This window comes from Cariama cristata, unplaced genomic scaffold (genome assembly GCF_000690535.1).
Source record: "Cariama cristata isolate BGI_N322 unplaced genomic scaffold, ASM69053v1 scaffold11790, whole genome shotgun sequence".
Taxonomy (NCBI): Eukaryota; Metazoa; Chordata; class Aves; order Cariamiformes; family Cariamidae; genus Cariama; species Cariama cristata.
This window is the reverse complement of record NW_009596432.1, coordinates 4,286-22,761: the sequence shown is the minus strand read 5'-3', so window position 1 is coordinate 22,761 and position 18,476 is coordinate 4,286. Positions and strand designations below refer to the sequence as shown.

Sequence of the window (18,476 nt, the reverse complement as noted above, 5' to 3'; positions counted from 1 at the left end):
AGCAGACGGAAGGCTTCCCTCCTTGCCCCCAGTATGCTATTACATCTCATGTTACTGTTCCGTAGCATGACAAAAGCAGGTCTGCAGAGGAAATAAGGAAGGATTTTGTAGAGTCCATGTCTCCCCAGGGTTACATTTGTGAGAGATGGACAGGCTTTCCTGCAGACCTTCCTATTAACCAGGGTGAAGAAAAAGACAGAGGGAAAGAAAGGCTACAGAAGGGACAGATACAAGCTGGAGGGCAAGATGAATGCAGAGTGCTGCATGGCAGAGCAGTCAGAACCCACTGGAGACCAGGGATGGCATGCAGTAGTGCCCAAACAGGGAACGTGAACACAGAGAGAAATTCAAGTTGGCAATGTTTATAATCTCGTGTGCATTGGCAAGTTAGCAAAAAAAATGACAAGGTAAACAGAAACATAGAAGTTTATTGAATTATAATGTGGAGGTTTTACTTATTCCTCGGTTGGAAACAAACCTCAGGTTTGGCTGTGCTTGCCAATGTCCCTACATGCACACTCCAAGAATCTGAAAGAACAGTTGCTGCAAAGGAGGAGTCGGTGGCCACTTACCTTGTTTCTGAGGTTGACATCAGCATTTCTTTTTAGAAGATAGCTAACTATCCTGTTGTTTCCCCGTTTACATGCACAAATTAAGGGGGTATCTCCACCGAAGCTGTCCTGGATGTTCAGATAGTTGCTGTTGTGCTCCAAAAGGAGCTGAACTTCATTGAAATCGTTATTATAAGCTGCCTGACAAATGGGCTGAAGAGAGAAAATATTGATCAGCACACGGTTCACTAAGACATCCATACTTCCCATTCCGGCTTAACTACTTGCACATCCCAAGACACTGCCAAGCCCGTCTGGCAGAGGTTGTAGTTCCAGGTGACTTCCAGAAGATGGTGGTAAGAGATACTCCTGCAGCTGCCGTACAGCAGCTCTCAGCCTGAGAAGCCACAGCCTTTGCACAGCGGAATGAACTTTCTGTTCATTTTGGATGATGTGTCTATAATCCAAGAAATAAATCTGGTTCATTTGCAGTCATTAAAAAAAACCGGCTTCCGATCTCATAGGAGTTGGTCACTGTATTAGGCAGCAAGCATTGACAAGCCCATGCCTCTCTAAGTTTACAACAGGCTTTCCCTTTGGATGAGCACTGCTGAACAAGAGGTACCACTTCTGACTCATAGTTCCCACAGCAGAACCACACTTCAGGTGAAAGTTGAAAATCCAAACCCCCACAATGTTCCTTTTTTAGGGCTTGAAATTAAACTTCATACCTAAAAAATACATGCACGTATGCCCACAACTCAGATCCCACTTGGCTTTTGAGAAATGCTTGCTACTCCAGTCTTTGCTCAGTATTTCTACACACCCTTGACCTAACTTGCAATTTATTTCCTTCCCAGCAGCAAGAACTCAGACTAAGGAGAGGCCGAGAATGACAGGAATACTATGAGTTTCTAATGGTCTAATACAAGCAGAAAATTATAGTGGGAAATGTGGCAGACTGGTAGCATTTGAAGTTCTCCAGTTGATAAAAGAATAAGTTTCTTCCTTTTCTTCTGTCTTCAATACTGAGGTTTTATTCACCATTTTCCAAGATAGACTTTTTAAAAAAATATTATCTGCAGTTTTCCCTTCCTATCCTCCTTTTATCATATCCTAAATGCACTACATGAACAAGATCTAGCCCTGAACTCTGAGCTGTTTCCTCACTCCTCCTGCAGTTAGTTTTTTTTTTTCAAACCCACATTAAAAAGATTCATCTTATTTGTGCTTTCGCTTCAGACAAACTTTTTTATTTGAAGCGAAAGCATAAACAAACTTTGAGTTTGTCTTAACAAGTTTACCTCCAGCAGCATTGCTGCTTAGTCTTCTGGACAGCTGCATAACAGAAATTATTTTCGTTTCTAAGGAAAGTATTTACATGCTTACCAGACCTTGCACCACTTCTTGTTTTGTTTTTACTATATCAGACAAAAATCTACAAAGAATACATGCAATATCGTAAATTTGCACATCTGTCTGTATTCTCACAAAAGCCTACATATATTATTTGCTATTATACACTTATTCAGAGCCAGAACCTTTTTAATGATTTTGAGGAGAAACCCCTCTTTTAAATCCCTCTTGTTGTAAGTGACCTGCACGCCAGTGCCATCTAAATGATCAGTTTGCTCTAGAACCTCGCTCTCTGTCATGTCGGTGTCTATCTAGTACTGTATCTTCATGTCCAGGAAAGAGAAGATCAAGTGGAGTCTGTCTGCACCTTTGATTTCCCTACTATTCTTGCTTTTAAGAATTGCTTTTCTTATTTAAAGATGCAGGAGATTTGCTGTTTGGTTGAACACCTGCTCAAATCCCAACCATTTACCATACAACTTTACTGCTTTCTAGTCTGATTCTCGCTAGTTCAGAAGTTCGTGTCTCCAAATGATATGCTTTTGTACTTTTCTTTCTGTACTGCCTCAAAGAGTTTTACTTGCTAGGTCATTAAGCCCAAGGCATTTCTGACTGATACTCTTCTTGACCCGTGACATCTTTTTCTAAACCTTATACTACTGTTGAACTCAGTTCTAGAGCCATGAATAATGATGGAGCACTTACCACTCCCTAAGAGATTACGTTATTTGGGACTGAAGTCATGCACAGAGACCAGCACACAAGAGTCACACATGCTCTTTTACCTACTGAAACCAGTTGTTCTCAGAAAACATCCAGGGTACAAAGAATGTAACGAAGCAATTCTCATCCATTCCAACAGCCAATACATGGGTAACTGACGTACTTAAAGTATTATTAGTAGTATTATTATTACTATTAATATAACATTGCAGTGAAGGTTCTTTGTAGAATTGCTTCTTTCATGCATTAATATGTTCCATTCATATTAAAAAAAAAAAAAAAACACAACTGAACTTTTTAACTGCTTTTATGGGATTTTCTTGAGGTCCGCTCTGCTGGTTTGCATTCTAGAAGATGCCTCTTTCAGTCAAAGAAAGGTGAAAAGTTGCATAGATCAGACTTGTAATATACCTCCCAAATTGACAAACATGACTCAATGACTGGAGGAGCAAACATAGTAGCAGAGTATTTAAGTAAGGGAACAAAGAAATCGAAACAACTATAAGCTCATTATTTTGATATAAATAATAATAGAATTTCAGAAAAACTGTGTTAGGAAAGAATAAAGATAAGAAAAACTACAAATAGGTGGCAATCCATCACCTGTGTAAGAAAATCAGAAACAGCACTCAGTGGCAAACTTCGTATTAGGCAGTCTTTCTCACAGAAAGAGGAGAGGGCTGTTGTAGAAGGCACTTAACTGGGATAGTAGATACAGTTCTTGTCATCTGGGTCTGAAAATGAGATCAGACTATGGCAGGAGCATAAAATCCCTACACAACTGAGGAATATGAAGAGCCTGAAGAAAGACTGATTTGCTTAGCTTGGCTAGGAAGAAAAAAGACAGAGCTGTAAGTGTTCCAAAACAAATTACAGGGTAAGTATTAGGAAGAAGAGCCAATTAATTTCAAGGAATGAAGTAAAAAAGGTGATATATCTGGCCAAGAAGTTTAGCCTGAAAATCAGAAAGAGATTTCTAGCCATGTGCAAAGTAAAGCTCCAGTAGCAGCAGAATGGACACAAAACCTGACTGGCTCCAGGCTGGAGCTTGAGAAGTACGCAAGGATTTCTGTGGTTGTGAAGCCTCTGCCACAAACCCCTCTTCTACCTTCCGCTTTTCTGGGTTGCCACTCTGGCAGCTCTATCTAAATAAGGACTTACTGTGCTTAAGGCTGTTTTAAACAATTCTCCAAACTTTGCTCAGAAGACAATTAATAGAGTTTCTTACATACACATAGTTAGACAGCACCTCTCTGGAATATCAGCAGTGAGGCCAATTATAGAGTTAGGAGAACATTACATACAAGCAGTAGATTCCATCCAAAACCCAAGAAAACACATTGCCTTTATGTCTACAGAAAAGCACGGAGGCTGAAAGTCTGGAAACCCTCACTCAGTTTTCTAGTGTTAGAAAATCGCTCCAGCAATGATGTAGCTTAACAACCAGCTTCTGAATCATGTTATGGTTATTACCTTATTGTTATTCATACATCATACACAAGAGGGAAATAAACCTATGAGATACATACTCAGAATAACTGGGCTTCACATGTAAAACACAAGCAGTATCAGAAGAATCCAAAGTTCACGTCTCAGACTCAGGCTCAGCTGTGAAGGGCAGGACTATGAATGCAGGTCTCACGGCAGTGCAGGACAGTCAGGAGAACCCTTTCAGCTTCCCTCATTAGAGATGCACTGGCAACTGCAGCACAGACATAAAGTCTATGCAATCTCCTTCAGGCACATGTGAGAAACAAAGGCCAGTGCTCCCACAACAACAAACCCTGAAGAAAGCATGAGTGGGAACTGAGCTCACAACTTCTGGAGAGGTTCGCAGGCCAAGACACAGAGATTGTGAAGCAGCTACTCTCACTTACACCACATTATTTATAAACCCCAGTGCCCTGACCACCCCAGAGAACTCAAAACAGACCCAGACCACCTCCACAATGTAGCAGGGCAGACCTGGCACAAGCACATCAAACATTACACCCAAGACAAACACGAGATCTAGGTCTGAAGGGAGGGGAAGCAGGACCGAGAATCCCAGCTTAGGTAAAGGTGCAGCAAGCACTTCTTTGAACAGTCTGGCAGCAAAGCCCTTCTCCTCTGCTCTCACTCACACTTGCGCAGCACCACCTAACATTCAGACAAGAGGCACACGACAAACCTGACAGCACAATGCTGCACAAAATGTACGATGGAAGGAGGGAAAACAAAGAATCACAACACCAAACTGCTTCTGCCCTCACCAGTGACGCTTTTTCCCTGCCACAGCATCAGGGCTAGCCATAAACTAGAGAACATGGCTCTGCTTGACTGAAGAAACCGAAGGGGAGACACTGGGGACTGGAAATTAGAGTTTGAAGATTAGATATGCCAATGATTGAGTGATGTTCACACAAGTCAGGTGTTCAAAAGAAAACTGAACATGCAATTTTAAAGCAAAACCTCTATAGTTAGATTAGAATCTCTCTTTCTACAATACTTCTTCTACAAGTCCTTCAGAAGAGGATTTCATTTTTCAATATCTGAGGCTTCAGGAAAGATGAGAAGTAGTCATAGGACAGGCAGGAGTTTTTGTGGCTGAGATCACTCAGTACAAGATCACCAGATAAGGGGTGCAAGAAAAGTAAAAAACTTGCGATGTCAGGAGGAAGGACAATACCTCTACACAACTGATTTTTTAAATTATTTTTTTTAATCAATTGTGGGCCATGTGATTGAATCAGGACCTGATAGTTTACTCAGATCCAGATGAACTGCCACATCTGAATTTGTTTACTTATTCTCAGAGTTTTCAGGCATCTCCCTCTGCTTAGCTTTGCTGAGGTAGTGATCAACCAGGAGCTATTCAGCAAGTTCATGAAGTAAAGGTTAAAGGCACAGCACTAAGGACAAAGCATTCAGCCAATAGAGAGGAGGTTAAGGTAAAGCCAGTCCTGCAACTGGGAGAGCAATTTCAGATTATAATTGTTTCCTCCTTTGAGAACTGCAGGGGATTGCCTAAATTACATCAAGGCTTTGCAGTCATTTAGACAAAAAGGAGTCACTTCAGAGCATCCAGATATCCTGAACCAATCCATAGTTTCTTCCTGTGCACTAAAATTCATCCAAAGGTATGCTACGAACTAAACAGGAAAGTTTAAATCATGTTTATGATTATGAGGAATGCACTAGTGTCCATGCTCCTCAGAAAAGGCAACTTACACTTTCTTATTTGCACTTCTCTAGATTTCTATTCTGTATAAATGAATCATACTTCGCCCAGAAAACTGTATCTTACTCAAAATTTTTAAAGGAAGAGAACTAATGTATATGAAAATATTAACTAATAAGTGTGGAAGATATGGACAGCATTTGAACATTCTGTAAACATCACTTTAATTAAGCTAGATGACGTTGGTTTCTTGTACAATACTATCTCAGAGTAGTAGATCTGGAGAGAGGCAACAAATCCTCTCAGAATAAGGTGCAGTCTACCCTGCCCATGACCTTATGAATGCACAGATTCAAGTTCCCTATAATACTGAAAGAGGAGAAGATACTTGGATTTCATTGAACAGCCTTTTAAAAATAAAAGGGTGGCTTTCAGCATAGAAATGTAACCATAGAAATCTAACCTTTTAAAGGAACAGCTATGTAAGGCTATCTCCAGAAAAAGAAACAGCAGCGCAATCCACTGTATTCACAGTCAAAAAGGACTGAAATCCTCATTTGTTCCCATGTGTACAAATGGAAAGTTTATAAAATAATATTTAGGTAGCATTTATGCTAAAATCCAGAGGTATTCTAAATGGACCGTGTCTGGGGACAAATTCATAAAGATAAGAGCTAAAAAAAAAAATCGAATTCCTACAATTGTGGGATGTGGGAGAATGTTTCCTTAGGCATTATCTTTATTATCTATATTCAATACAAGCCAAGGAGTGGTTTGCAAAGTTTGTTGTTTACACAGTGCTCAGAATCATTCTGATCTCAACACAGAACAACAAAAAATGTTGAACACATACTTTCTCTGTGAAGTCACAATAATTACACTGGTTACTGCATTTTCTTTACTCCTATAAACAGTACTACTGTCAATTTGTAACAGCTGAAGTACACCATTTCCAAAGGAAAAGAACTTCCATATCTGTATAAGCCTGTGTATGGGAGATTGTGAAGGGAACAAACTAAACCCAGTGAATATCCCTATCTTCAACAGCTTCAGTTACTGTGCAGAAAATGGTCACGTACCTCTGAATAGAGTATCCCCATGACTATTCTTCGCTGCTTGAGTTTGTTCTTCTTCACCAGTCCAACACGTTAACCTCACTTGAAATGCTCTTGAGTCTGTTTGAATTGGTTAATAGTTAACTTAGAAGTATCACTCTTTCTTAATCTACATTTCCTTTAAGTGCTTTCTACTTGGTAGTATGAAATAATTGTCTTCAGAAACCCAACCCAGGAAGGTAAACATGAGAACAGCAGCTTACGGGAGACTGACAGAACAAGTTACAACACAGAAGCATTTTCCTTTGTCATTTTTGCAATAACAGCCTCCAGTTGCCTAAAAAGGAAAGCTGCAGAACAGGCTGAGGAGGGGAGGAGGGAGAAAGAGAGGAAGAAAGTTTCACAAGTGAAGAAAGGAAGGGGGGAAAAAGAAAAAAAAGTATGAAGCCTAAAACTTAAAACAAGTAACTGTGAGTGGTAGCTAGTTTGCCACTCAGGCTAATTCTGACTAAAACATATTCCAAACCTTCTGCAAGAACACCTCAAGACGCCTACCAGGAAAACAGAAGTAACTAGATCCCACACTTTTAATGAGAGTTCCCAGTATAATTAGCTTCAGTCTCTTATTAAATAGGCCAGCCACTTCCATCACCGTTTGCTCAATCTTCTCTTCCTAGCCCAGCCCAAACAATGAATATGATACATGTTTAACCTGCTAATCTTATATGTTGATTGCATTAGAGCTTCCTTGGGAAGAAAATTGTTGTTGATGTCTCCATGTCCTTTGTGTGTTCAAGGCTCTGAAGATAAGATGTGATAGTATCTCTGTACTACACTCAGGCAGTCTTTCCAAGTAGGGCATGCGTATTTCAAGTATCTGGAGACATCCCAAAATATCTTTTCCTTTTATAGTTTAAACTCACATTTCCTGTATTTCAAGCATATTTTAAAACAAGTTTTAAAACATATGCATGTAACTGTCCATCTTAAATCCAAGCCCTCTACCTCACATTGGAGAACTTTTATTTCCATATAATTGTCATATTTATCCTCCAGTGAGGTGGAGGACCATATAAAATTGCTTATACTGTCTCTATCCTTCTCTGCTAGTATAGCACCACTGACTGTACTGTTAGTTTACTGGCACCAGTTCTAAATCTTTCAATGGCTGTTTACCTGAAGAAAACTAGGTTGGCTTGTAACAGAAATGTACACTACAGCTACCTATGACAAATCTCACTAGGATCCTCCCAATAGGTTGATCTTTCAGCATGCAGTGAATATGCTGTTGGCCTAAAGACATGGAGGAGTGAGTAACACCTTAAAGGTAAAAAGGTATTCCTTGCTAGTATTTCTTCACATCCAGATACTAAGAAATGGACACTCTCCTACATCAACTGGCCAGGTTGTTGGAATTTATAAATTATAACTTGTTGAAAGAAACCTCAAATCACTCAGCTGTTACATATAACAATTTAGTAGTTTACTTAATCCTCTCCTAACACCAATATATAAATGCATGGTAACAGGGAAAAGTATTTAAAAACAAAACAAAACAAAACAAACCCTCCTCCACAAAGCATAGCGATAGCTTCAGGCAACACCTTTCTCAAGACAGTGCAAATTACTGTTTAATCCAGCATCACATCTCAGGCCCCACTGAAAATCACTTAAGTGACTACTTTGGCCAGAGCTTCAGCCTGAGAACAGATAAGCAGCCCAACCATGATGAAGTATGAGACTGATGCAAATTTATGTAGTCACAGGTTCATTTCTGCTCCACATATTGCTTTAGTGTTCTTTACTACGCTTATAAATGAGGATTTGAATCCTGAAAATTTTAGTCTTTTTGTGTTGAATAAGTCTTTTTTCTCCAAAAGATGTCAAGACTCAATGCATAGGCAAATTATCACCTACTCAGCGTATGTAGGAAATGTGACTCTTACTTCCTGGAAGAACTTAGTAACACTTCAAAAGTTTCATGTGAGCCAGAAGTGAACTAAGATTTTGTCAGAAGGGCCTTCACTAGAGAAAGAATGAGGCCTACTGATTTTTTATACTAAATATCAATTAAACCTCTGAACAGCACATTCAGTAAAAGACATGGAAGATCATTTGTCTGTTTAATTTCCAAGCACTATAGACTATATTGCTCCAAATGGCATGAGTTACACTACTCTCAGGAAAGAAATCTGTGGCCTGGTGGAGTTATGTGGGCAGAACAGTCCTCAGAAATGTGTATTCCCAAGAAATGCACTCCTGGAATGGCTGGTGACTGAACAAGAATAACACTCACTCCTTACACTTCCCCTCAGAAGACTTAGATACTTGGATAACATCCTTGAAACACTGTAAGGGTCCCTTGCACCTCTGCTTCAGGACAGGATTAACTCAACAGGCCCACTGAGCACAAAGAAGCCCTTCCATGGCATGGACCGGAGCCTGTATTTCATAACTCTTCAAGCCGAACTCAGTGAACCACTGGTGTCACATGAAAAACGCAGGACTTCCCAGCCCTTCCCTTGCCTCCTGATGCTCATATGGTCACTACTGGGTTAATTCTGTTACAGCCCATCCTATGGCTAAGCTCCAGCAGCTCATGGTTAATACAGGTTGATCCAGGTCTGCCCAAGATCCTGTTCCCCATAATCAGTTCACAGACTGCACTGCACAATGTGGAACGCAACAGTCCTGTAAAAGTCAGTGAGGCTGTACATCTGCACAAACCTGCTGATACAGGTTTCATGATCAGTGTTATCCTCTATGGTAACTCTTAATTTAAAACTGACCAAGTAGCATAGTGACTGGATGATGCCTCAGCAAACTGAAACATTTGATAAACAGCTAGATTCTTTCCCATACATGCCCTCTCAAATAAGAGGAAATCATCTGGCAAATGCAGGGAGAAAACTGATGAGAACCACAAAAGTACTTGGGTAGAGGAATAGGGTTCCAAGACAAAAGGAAGAGCATATACAGACTGTTTCCTTAAATTAACACTATTTCTGTATTTTACAGGGTTTGCAAAGGAGAAAGGAACACACTTATTCCCCTTTGTCTGCCCCCTCCAAGCTTGCAGATCATCAGGGATGTGTTTAGAGGCACAGGATACCTCAGGGTTACCTAAGAGAGAGTTGGCAGACTCTGGGAGTTAAGACATACTTGGGCATCTCATGCTATGTACAGCTGTAGGTCAGACCACCTGGGCATCAAAGCTTTGCTCCAGCATTTTCAAAACAGATTACTTACTATCTCAGCTGGCATGCTTCTCTAAATAAGGACAGCATGTCTTGGGAAGTTTCTGTATACCTTTTAGGTTTCATGTTTCCTATGCTCTTTTTATATGCATTACTTTCATTGTCTCGTTCCCTATTCAGATGGGTTTACCTATCTTTTGCTCTTCACTCAATTCCTACTAACAATATGAGAAACAATATCATACATCCCATATGCTGGCATGAGGTGAAACTAGGGAAAATGTTGCAGATCATTCCAGGCTGACAATTCTATAAAACAAAAAAAAATGTAATATGGCATTAGCTGGGAATACAGCAGAGAAAAGTCTTCTGTGTCTCTCACCGAGCAGGGGTATCAGGTACCCCTGGAAGTGTTCAAGACCAGGTTGGGTGGGGCTTTGAGCAACCTGGTCTAGTGGAAGGTGTCCTTGCCCATAGCAGGGGGGTTGGAACTAGGTGATCTTTAAGGTCCCTTCCAACCAAACCGTTCTATGATCAGACTTGCTGAGCTGTAGGCTGACTACAATTAATTCAGCAGTTAGGCAGAGGTCTCCAAACATACTGTGTTTTCACAGAGTTCATGGAAATGGCTTGGAAGAAGCAAGAAATCTTGTTAGCATCTTCTCTGAGTTAAAGTTTACACATTGTTTTCAAATTTAACTCAATACCTGAGAATCCCTACAGACACAGGCTAATTCAGAGCAAACTGGTCTTTGCACATTGTGATGTTCACTGAACAACAGATTTAGGAATGTGTGTGTGATGCTAAATACGCACCTTTCAAATCACTTGTATTTTTATTCTAGGATTACCTAACAAAGAAGAATTGTCCCCAAGCAAGCTGCAAACAGCAGTTCAGAAAACAAGTAACAAGTGTGGAATCAGTGACTATGCCAGCTTCTGTACAAATCACAACGTTCATAGGTAGAAAATGTTGAGAAAAGCTGGATTCTTCCTCCTCTTCATCCCAAAATAATGTAGTCACAGCACTCTCCAAGACAGGCAGCAAGATCAAGATGTGTCACAGCCTCAGGGGACAAGAATCCCCCAGCTCCCTGCTAAATATCCTAACCACAGTTTAGACACCTCTTTACCTCTTATGCTTCATGGTGCAATTTGGTCTTTCAGAATGTCACGCAGCTGTGCTGTTTATCATAAAATAACTTCACTCCTTAAATAATGCCAAATCAGCACTTAAACATGCTCTCCTATACATGCAGACATCACATATCACTCTACTGTTGCTCTTTTTATTGGCAAAGGTTTCTGCCAGTGAATCAGTCTGCTAGTAGAGACAGACTAGGAACTGCAATAGAAGATTGAACGAAGGCAGGCAAAGCAGAGGTAAGTTGCTTGTACATACGTGTTCACGGTCTCTTTCTCTGTTGCCTGTCTCCATAAAGATGTGCAGTCTTGGTTTTGTGTGACTGCTTGTCAGAGTAGACAGCCTGTACCCTTTCTGATCTGTAAGCCTGATGCTATGTATCAAAGTGCATGTTTGCTAAAGTTGAGGAGAGAAAGAAGTCTTTGACCTGCGCAAATGAGAAAAAGGAGTAACTTGTGGTTTCATTTTGTTCTACTTATCGGGTTTTTCTTCTAAGAACATCACTGTGGATACAGGAAAATCTTGGTATTGAAAGCACGTGTATAAATTTGATATTACGCTGTCATAGTTCCAAATGCATTTAAGGTTTTCCTAGTCAGTTAACCAGGAGATTCTGACATCTGCTAGCCACATTAATTGCCCTGGTGCCTTTCTATCCCATTTATAATGTATGTGAAAAAATCATTATGACTCTTTCAAGACTACACTAGTGAATTGCTATAAGGTTTAAAGCTTGTTTTCATTAAATATCAAGTCTCAAGAAATGGCCTTTTGAATGTATCTTTTAGGTGTTATCCTCTGCCTTTTTTTTAACTCAATATTTCACTTAATTTCAGTTTGGCATGGTAAATGCCGCTCTTTGGCATTGTTTCATTACATAAAAAGACTAGATTGCTGTTCAACGCTCCTACAGTCAAGACTTTGCCACTGAAATTAATGAGGCAGTGTGTGCCAAGCCTTGAAGTTAATTGGCACACTCTATCTGATTTACAAAGTATTCACCTGAAAGTGCCTTAAAACATGCCAGCTAAGCCAGGTGACAATATAGCATATAGAAAAAAGTATACCCTATAAAGGGCAACAATTTAGCTACCTCATTGCCTCACCTTTAGTACAAAACCAAACTGTGACTTCAGCTCAGCTTTTCAGTTTTATTTCCAAATGATGTTCCACATGCAGAAATAGAGGAACATGTTTTACTTCTATTTGAACTGAACAAACCAGCAGAAAGCGGTGGAGTATCTACTATAAAACTGTGCTTCCAGAGTGCACAGGTGGGAGGATTTCTGTTCTATCCACAGAAGAATGGAAGTATTCTTGTACAGAGTGGATGGACTAGAGTGAGTTTGGATGCCAATATTAAAATTCAGGGTATATCCCAGTTTTGGTTTAATCTAAATGTTCTAGTGACTCAAGGGGTATGACAGATTTAATAAAAAATGAAAAGAATTGAGAACTCACTCCTTCATGAAAAAGTTCAGAGAAAACAAACCTTTTGGCTCTCTTTTCCAGGCTGTCCAAATCTTAAAAATCTTCCCCATGATACATCAGATAATGCACTCTGTATTTCTGATCTGTCTGTTTCCTCTATGCTGATTACCAAGGTGGCTACAGCCAAAAAGCAGGGCACTAGCTAGTTAGACTGCACTCTACAATTGCTATTTGGAAGAGCTTCCCTGTGACCATCAGTCAATCCCTAAAACCTATGAAAATGCAGTCTTTCCTCCACGTGGCCAAGATACAGATTTACAATAGGGAGGGCTATATGTGTGAGAGAAAGGAAGGAAATCATGGCACAAACTAGCACCAATATCATACAAGCACATTCCCCCAGGTTGGTTCCACATCCTCCTGGAGCCCTTGACTCACTCCTGGCCCTTGTTAAACAGGGTGAGCTGTAGAAAGTCCCTCCTCACACACGTATGTATTCTGGCCTTCAGAAGACTCCTCACTTGGGTCTTCCTGTGGAATTCCACAGCACACCCTCCTATGTTTGCAGGCTTTGGAGCATTTTCCACTTATCCTGAGTTGGCTCAAAGCGTTAAAGTGTTCTTTGCTTTGGGACCAATAGCCACAATCACACGTGCTACCAGTCCTCTGGTAACATTTACACAGCTTCCCCAATCACTGGTCAGGGTATGTCATTCCCCTTTGTAAAAGACATAATTGTCTGTTTTGTCTCTACTGGACTCACTCAACCTGAATTGATTTTAAGGGGTTGATGAGTTAAGAAGGAATTCAGTGTTATCAGACTGCTGACAGTGCTGGTAAACTCCAGACTTTCCACAAAGCTAAGCTAGAAAGCTTGATGTGGTATCTCTTTTGCAACTTTTTATAATAACAGGCATACTTTCACCATTATTTGTTTAAATCAAGTATTTCTGAAGGAAGGTCACAAATACCAGAACAAAAGGAATCTAACATAGTCTACTAAACCTAGCCTTAAGCACTAGTAGAAAACTACAAATAAAATACTTCACATCTTAATTTTATTAGACATGCAGTTCATTTATGCTTCTGAAATATTTACTTGTAAAATAATAAAGGAAAATTAAAGGGAAATACCTATTTCACACCAGAATTTGCCAATTTAATAGAATTTGCTGGGAATGGTGGAAATCCTGCATGCTATACTTTATGTCAAACTGCAGGAGCACATCTTCTTTCTGTCCAAGCTGTACCTTGAAACCAAGTTGCGCCAGGGGAGGTTCAGGCTCGACATTAGAAAGAACTTCTTCACTGTTAGAGTTGTTAAGCATTGGAATGGGCTCCCAGGGAGGTGGTGGAGTCACCATCCCTGGAGGTGTTCAAAAAACGTTTAGACATGGCGCTTCAAGACACGGTTTAGCAGGCATGGTGGTATTAGGTATACGGTTGGACTTGATGATCTTTGAGGTCTCTTCCAACCATAATGATTCTATGATTCTATGATTCTATGCTTTGTGACTATAGAGCATCCAGCTCTCTACCCTTCTCATTTGTCTGCTCCCTCTTTACTTAGTAGCAATACTCACAGTACAGTTTGTAGACCTGCCTGGAAGAAATATTAGGGCAAAAAGGGACTTCCTATACTCTGCAGTCGTGACTGCAGCCAACTGCCCTTGCTCACTGATATCTGTGCACTAAAACCAAATCAACAGTGACCTCCAGAACTCACGTCTAATAATAAGAAGCAGGAAGAACATGTGGTGTGCTCTTGGGAAGAACACACTTTAAAGAATACTGGGATGGCATGCAGTTTCAGTAATCTTAGTTAAGAGGCAAGGCTATTAGAGAAGAGGAAGTGACAGTTTTCTGCATGAAATAACCCTGCAAGGGGAGGGAGGCAGGGGATAAAAAAGTAATTTTGCACCGTTCCTCCCCTCAGTTACTACCTGGCTGCAAAGGAGTTCTTCACCAGAATGAACTGCTGAAAGGGCCTCTAACATGGATCTGCAGCTCTCTGGGAAAAGTTTGTTGCAGTATCTTCTGCTCATAGCTGGGGGCAGGATACAAAATCTGAATGTGGTAAGCATGTCCAAGAACACCTTAATACAGGCAAAGCTAGACTAACTTTCAAGGAAAACAATTTTTCTGCCTTACCTCTACATACATTTGCAGGGACAGAGATATGTGTTGCAGTTTTCAAGTAATGTCAACTAGAACCTTGGCTAATGATAAGATATGCCACGACACATTCAAATCACACAAGGAAGAAAAGGTGAATTCAGAATGGTCCCATCTTGCAATGATGTCCCTCAGTGTCCCCTCTTCTGGGGCTAAGCCAAAGAAAAGTTGGACAGGTACCAAGCTTTTTTAAATGGACACATAGATGGAGAAAGATCTTTTTTCTTTTGCACAAATCACATTTTCCTTCCTAAATAGGAAGATATCCAGATCACTGAAACATAAGAGATTGTTTCTTTTTGGTCACTACATATCAAAACATTTCCAGCCAAAACTCAAAGCTGTTTCTTCACACTTCTCTAAATGGCAAGATCTCATTCCTTTACTCTGGCTGCTACCTTTTTTCCTTGCAGACCTTCCACATGTCTGTTCTCCAGTGGCCTTTGACCTCTCATACTCAGAATATTTAGCAAGTGTTCCCATAAAAAGCTCCCACACATGTAGCCTCATTATACTCGAGCAGTCAGTCTGTTAACAATTCTCTATCGATTAACCACAGCACTATTTAAAAGCATCGTACAAACTGTAGAAAAACAAATGCCATACATACGGCCCAAATGATGTTTTCCATATAACTAAGCACTAATGTGGGAAAGACTCTCCCAAAGGAATAAATTCTACATACTCATTCCTACTGTAAACTCACATATTTGTGAGTCTCTCATCAGCTTTCTGTCTGATATTTGAAGAATATCATATTAAAACAGAGTTTTAAAACAGCAGCAGTATGTTGATCAGGTCCTTCACAACTTTATTCGGTCACAGCAAGCGATCACTGCATTTATAACACTTCTGCTTTCTCTCCAGAGTCAAATAAATACATATGTAGGACATTCCCCTGCTGGAACATCAGTACAGAACATTATTCATTGGCATCAGGTATAACAGCATATTGACCTATAAACAGACTCTTACTACTGCTTTTTATGCAACCAACAGCCTACAAGGGAAGTCCAGAGGAGATGGATCTGGGAAACTGCCCATCACATCTTCTCACTTGCTGCCCTGAGCACCTGCCACAGAAGGAGCATTGTTCCCATGGCTCACCAGACCATTACCTGAATTGCCCCTTTGGTATCAGGCACTACGATTTCCCCAGGGTACATCAGGCTTCTCTGCAGGTTGGGCTCTCATGGCTTCCAGCCTTCATCTTTATTTACGAAGACATTTGCCTTGAAAGCTGCAGAAGTGAACACAAGCACGATCTAGGCACTCGGCAGGCAGTCGGAGGACAGTGGAAACTTGAGCAGCCAGGGGATCAGCCAGACAAAGAAGTGATGCAGGTTAAAGCTTTTCTCCCAGAGGGTTAACTGCAGCCTGAACTGCCCCTTCTGCTGGCATCTTACGCTACTCTCAGGCCTAAGCTTGTTCTGCCTATGCTCCAAATCAGACCAGTGCAAGAGAGCGTTTGCACAGAATTGTGCCCACTTCTGCCAACATTTAAATATACGCATGCTCCTGCATACACCTCTGACTAATATTCCCAGGATGCAGACCACTAGCACCCAGGGCCAAAAACCAGAGACAAGCTAGGAGATTTCTAGCATATCTTCAGTTACTTAAAGGTTTGAATAAAAAAAATGCACACATATTTTCAGTAAGACAGATTCATCTTTTATTATTCTTTTTTCCTTTAAAACAAAGCACATTCAAGAAGACAACAGTTTAGTGTTAAGCTAATCACAGCCTGCTCCCAATAGCCAAGCTCTTGAAAGAAGTACAGAGCCTCTGGAAATGTCACCACTACTGTGAGCAGAGCAGATGAAACTGACACGCAAAAGTCAAGGCGTGTGAGGAGGCATCATATGCTACATTAGATTAGTAACAGCCCTGACACACCTCCATGTCACAAACAGGGACCCCAACTTTAGCTAACTAAGGTAGTCAAGCAAAATTTTAATAACAAAACATACCAAGGACAGTGGCTGAGGATCTGGGGAGAATGTTAGCAAAGAGAAAGGCGATGAAGCCCCTCACCCCATGATCCACCCTCAGTATCCCTGGAAGCCTGTGCACTGCTTGAGCCTTGGCTTCAGTCACAGGCAAGAAAACATCTCCTGCACTCTGCTCCATCTCTCAATACTTTAATTTTATCTGTCCTTGTTACAGTACTAATAGCTAACATGTGCAGACCAATTAAAAGCTTATGACTATGGCTCTAAGGGAAACATGAAGAAATATAACCAGGTAAGGCAATATCGTTTCCCTGAGAACTCATCCTTGGATCCTGGTAAAACTAAGAACAGAAAAATTCAGATTTTGGCACCTGTGAGTGCTACACAAAGAGGCAGAGAGTGGTCTGAGGTAATGTTTCACTCGAATCTAATAGTGGTAAGTGTAAAAGTCCATTCACAGGCAAGGCATAGACAGATCCTTGCAGACAGCTAACAGAAGTTTGTTCTGCCTCCCCTACCAATGCAGGGATGTGTCCAAGGACATGTCAATTTACCTGCCATTCCCAAAAGGCCAAGAGCCACCCTCAAGTGCTAGGACTGGATGAGTATGGAGCTCTTCACTCCCCCCAAAATTCTCAAGGTCTACCTTTCTGTTAAACAGTAGACTTGGGAGGGGGGGGGGGCGAGGAGGGGAAGCGGAAATGCATACCTTCATTTTGGGAAGCTACTTACTGCAAAAATAAAACAGAAGGGATGATTCAGTACAGCACAGTGGAGACTGCTGCTGTGGTGAGCTAATGTGTCCTGTACGGAAAAACGGAAACAGACAAAACTTGGTCGCTAGGAGCTTTGGTTACCACCTAGCCAACACTCAGAAATGCTGTACTCCTCCTGCAATACTGATAACTTTCCTGACAATATTTTGAGATTTGATCAGATCAATTGACTTGTAGTGAGTTTTTCTGAGTCAGAGCAAGTTATTTTATGGCTGGCACATTATTTTACAGGTCGAGAAAGACTCCAAAGATTTCTCAGACACCTTCCATCCACACATATGGTCTTTAAATACTGAAGTTTAAATACTGGAATGGGCAATGTTCTATTCCCAATACTTTGGATGGTTAGGAAACTGCTCAAAAAAGCAGTCAACAAGAAAAATAACAGAACCACCCTTAGATAATAGGGATTTATTTAAAAGCATCTTGTGCATGGTCCCTTACCACCCCATAGACAAATAACCGTCCTGCATTAGGTCATTTGGCTTAGGTCTCAGAAGATCCCCATTGTACTCTTCCATGTTTCTTTGATTTCCTCTGTGATGATAGGTAAGGCAAGTATGCTCACAGGCTTTTACTCCATCAGCGGGAACACTGTGACCTACAGAAAGTGTCAAGTAAAGTCTGGAACAATACAGGTAAAAGTCTTTCACTCCATGCCCCATAAAACCATGAAGAGGATCCTACGTAACCCAAAAACAGGACACACACAAACAACTCTGCAGTCCTTGCCTGATAACCACAGACACTGCTCTTTCCATATCCCCACCTCTGAATGGCATAAGTAGGTGTCAAACTGCAGGACAACTCATAGCCATGCATTACAGAAAGACTCAGGAGTAGGATGGATCATTCCCTTTCATAGTCAACAGGGAGTGGGGTTAGGGAAATGGACACTAAGAGGGTGACCTTCATCCTTACTGTTTTACTGTAGTGAGTGCAGAAGGGAAAGA

The 18,476-nt window shown here is 40.8% G+C and overlaps 1 protein-coding gene and 1 pseudogene across 1 annotated transcript in view; one reads left to right on the top strand and one right to left on the bottom strand.

Moving 5' to 3' along the window:
• ANKRD22 (ankyrin repeat domain 22) overlaps positions 1–7,182 on the bottom strand; it is a 10,870-nt gene extending 3,688 nt beyond the window's left edge. Inside the window, exons 1-2 of the mRNA XM_009706048.1 lie at positions 6,870–7,182; positions 573–764 (exon numbers count right to left, since the gene is read on the bottom strand). Of these exons, the coding sequence (XP_009704350.1) occupies positions 573–764; positions 6,870–6,890 (213 nt within the window). The 5' untranslated portion in view covers positions 6,891–7,182. The remainder of the gene's footprint in view (positions 1–572; positions 765–6,869) is intronic.
• Positions 7,183–12,976: 5,794 nt separating this feature from the next.
• Positions 12,977–18,476, top strand: part of LOC104166201 — a 6,530-nt pseudogene continuing 1,030 nt past the window's right edge.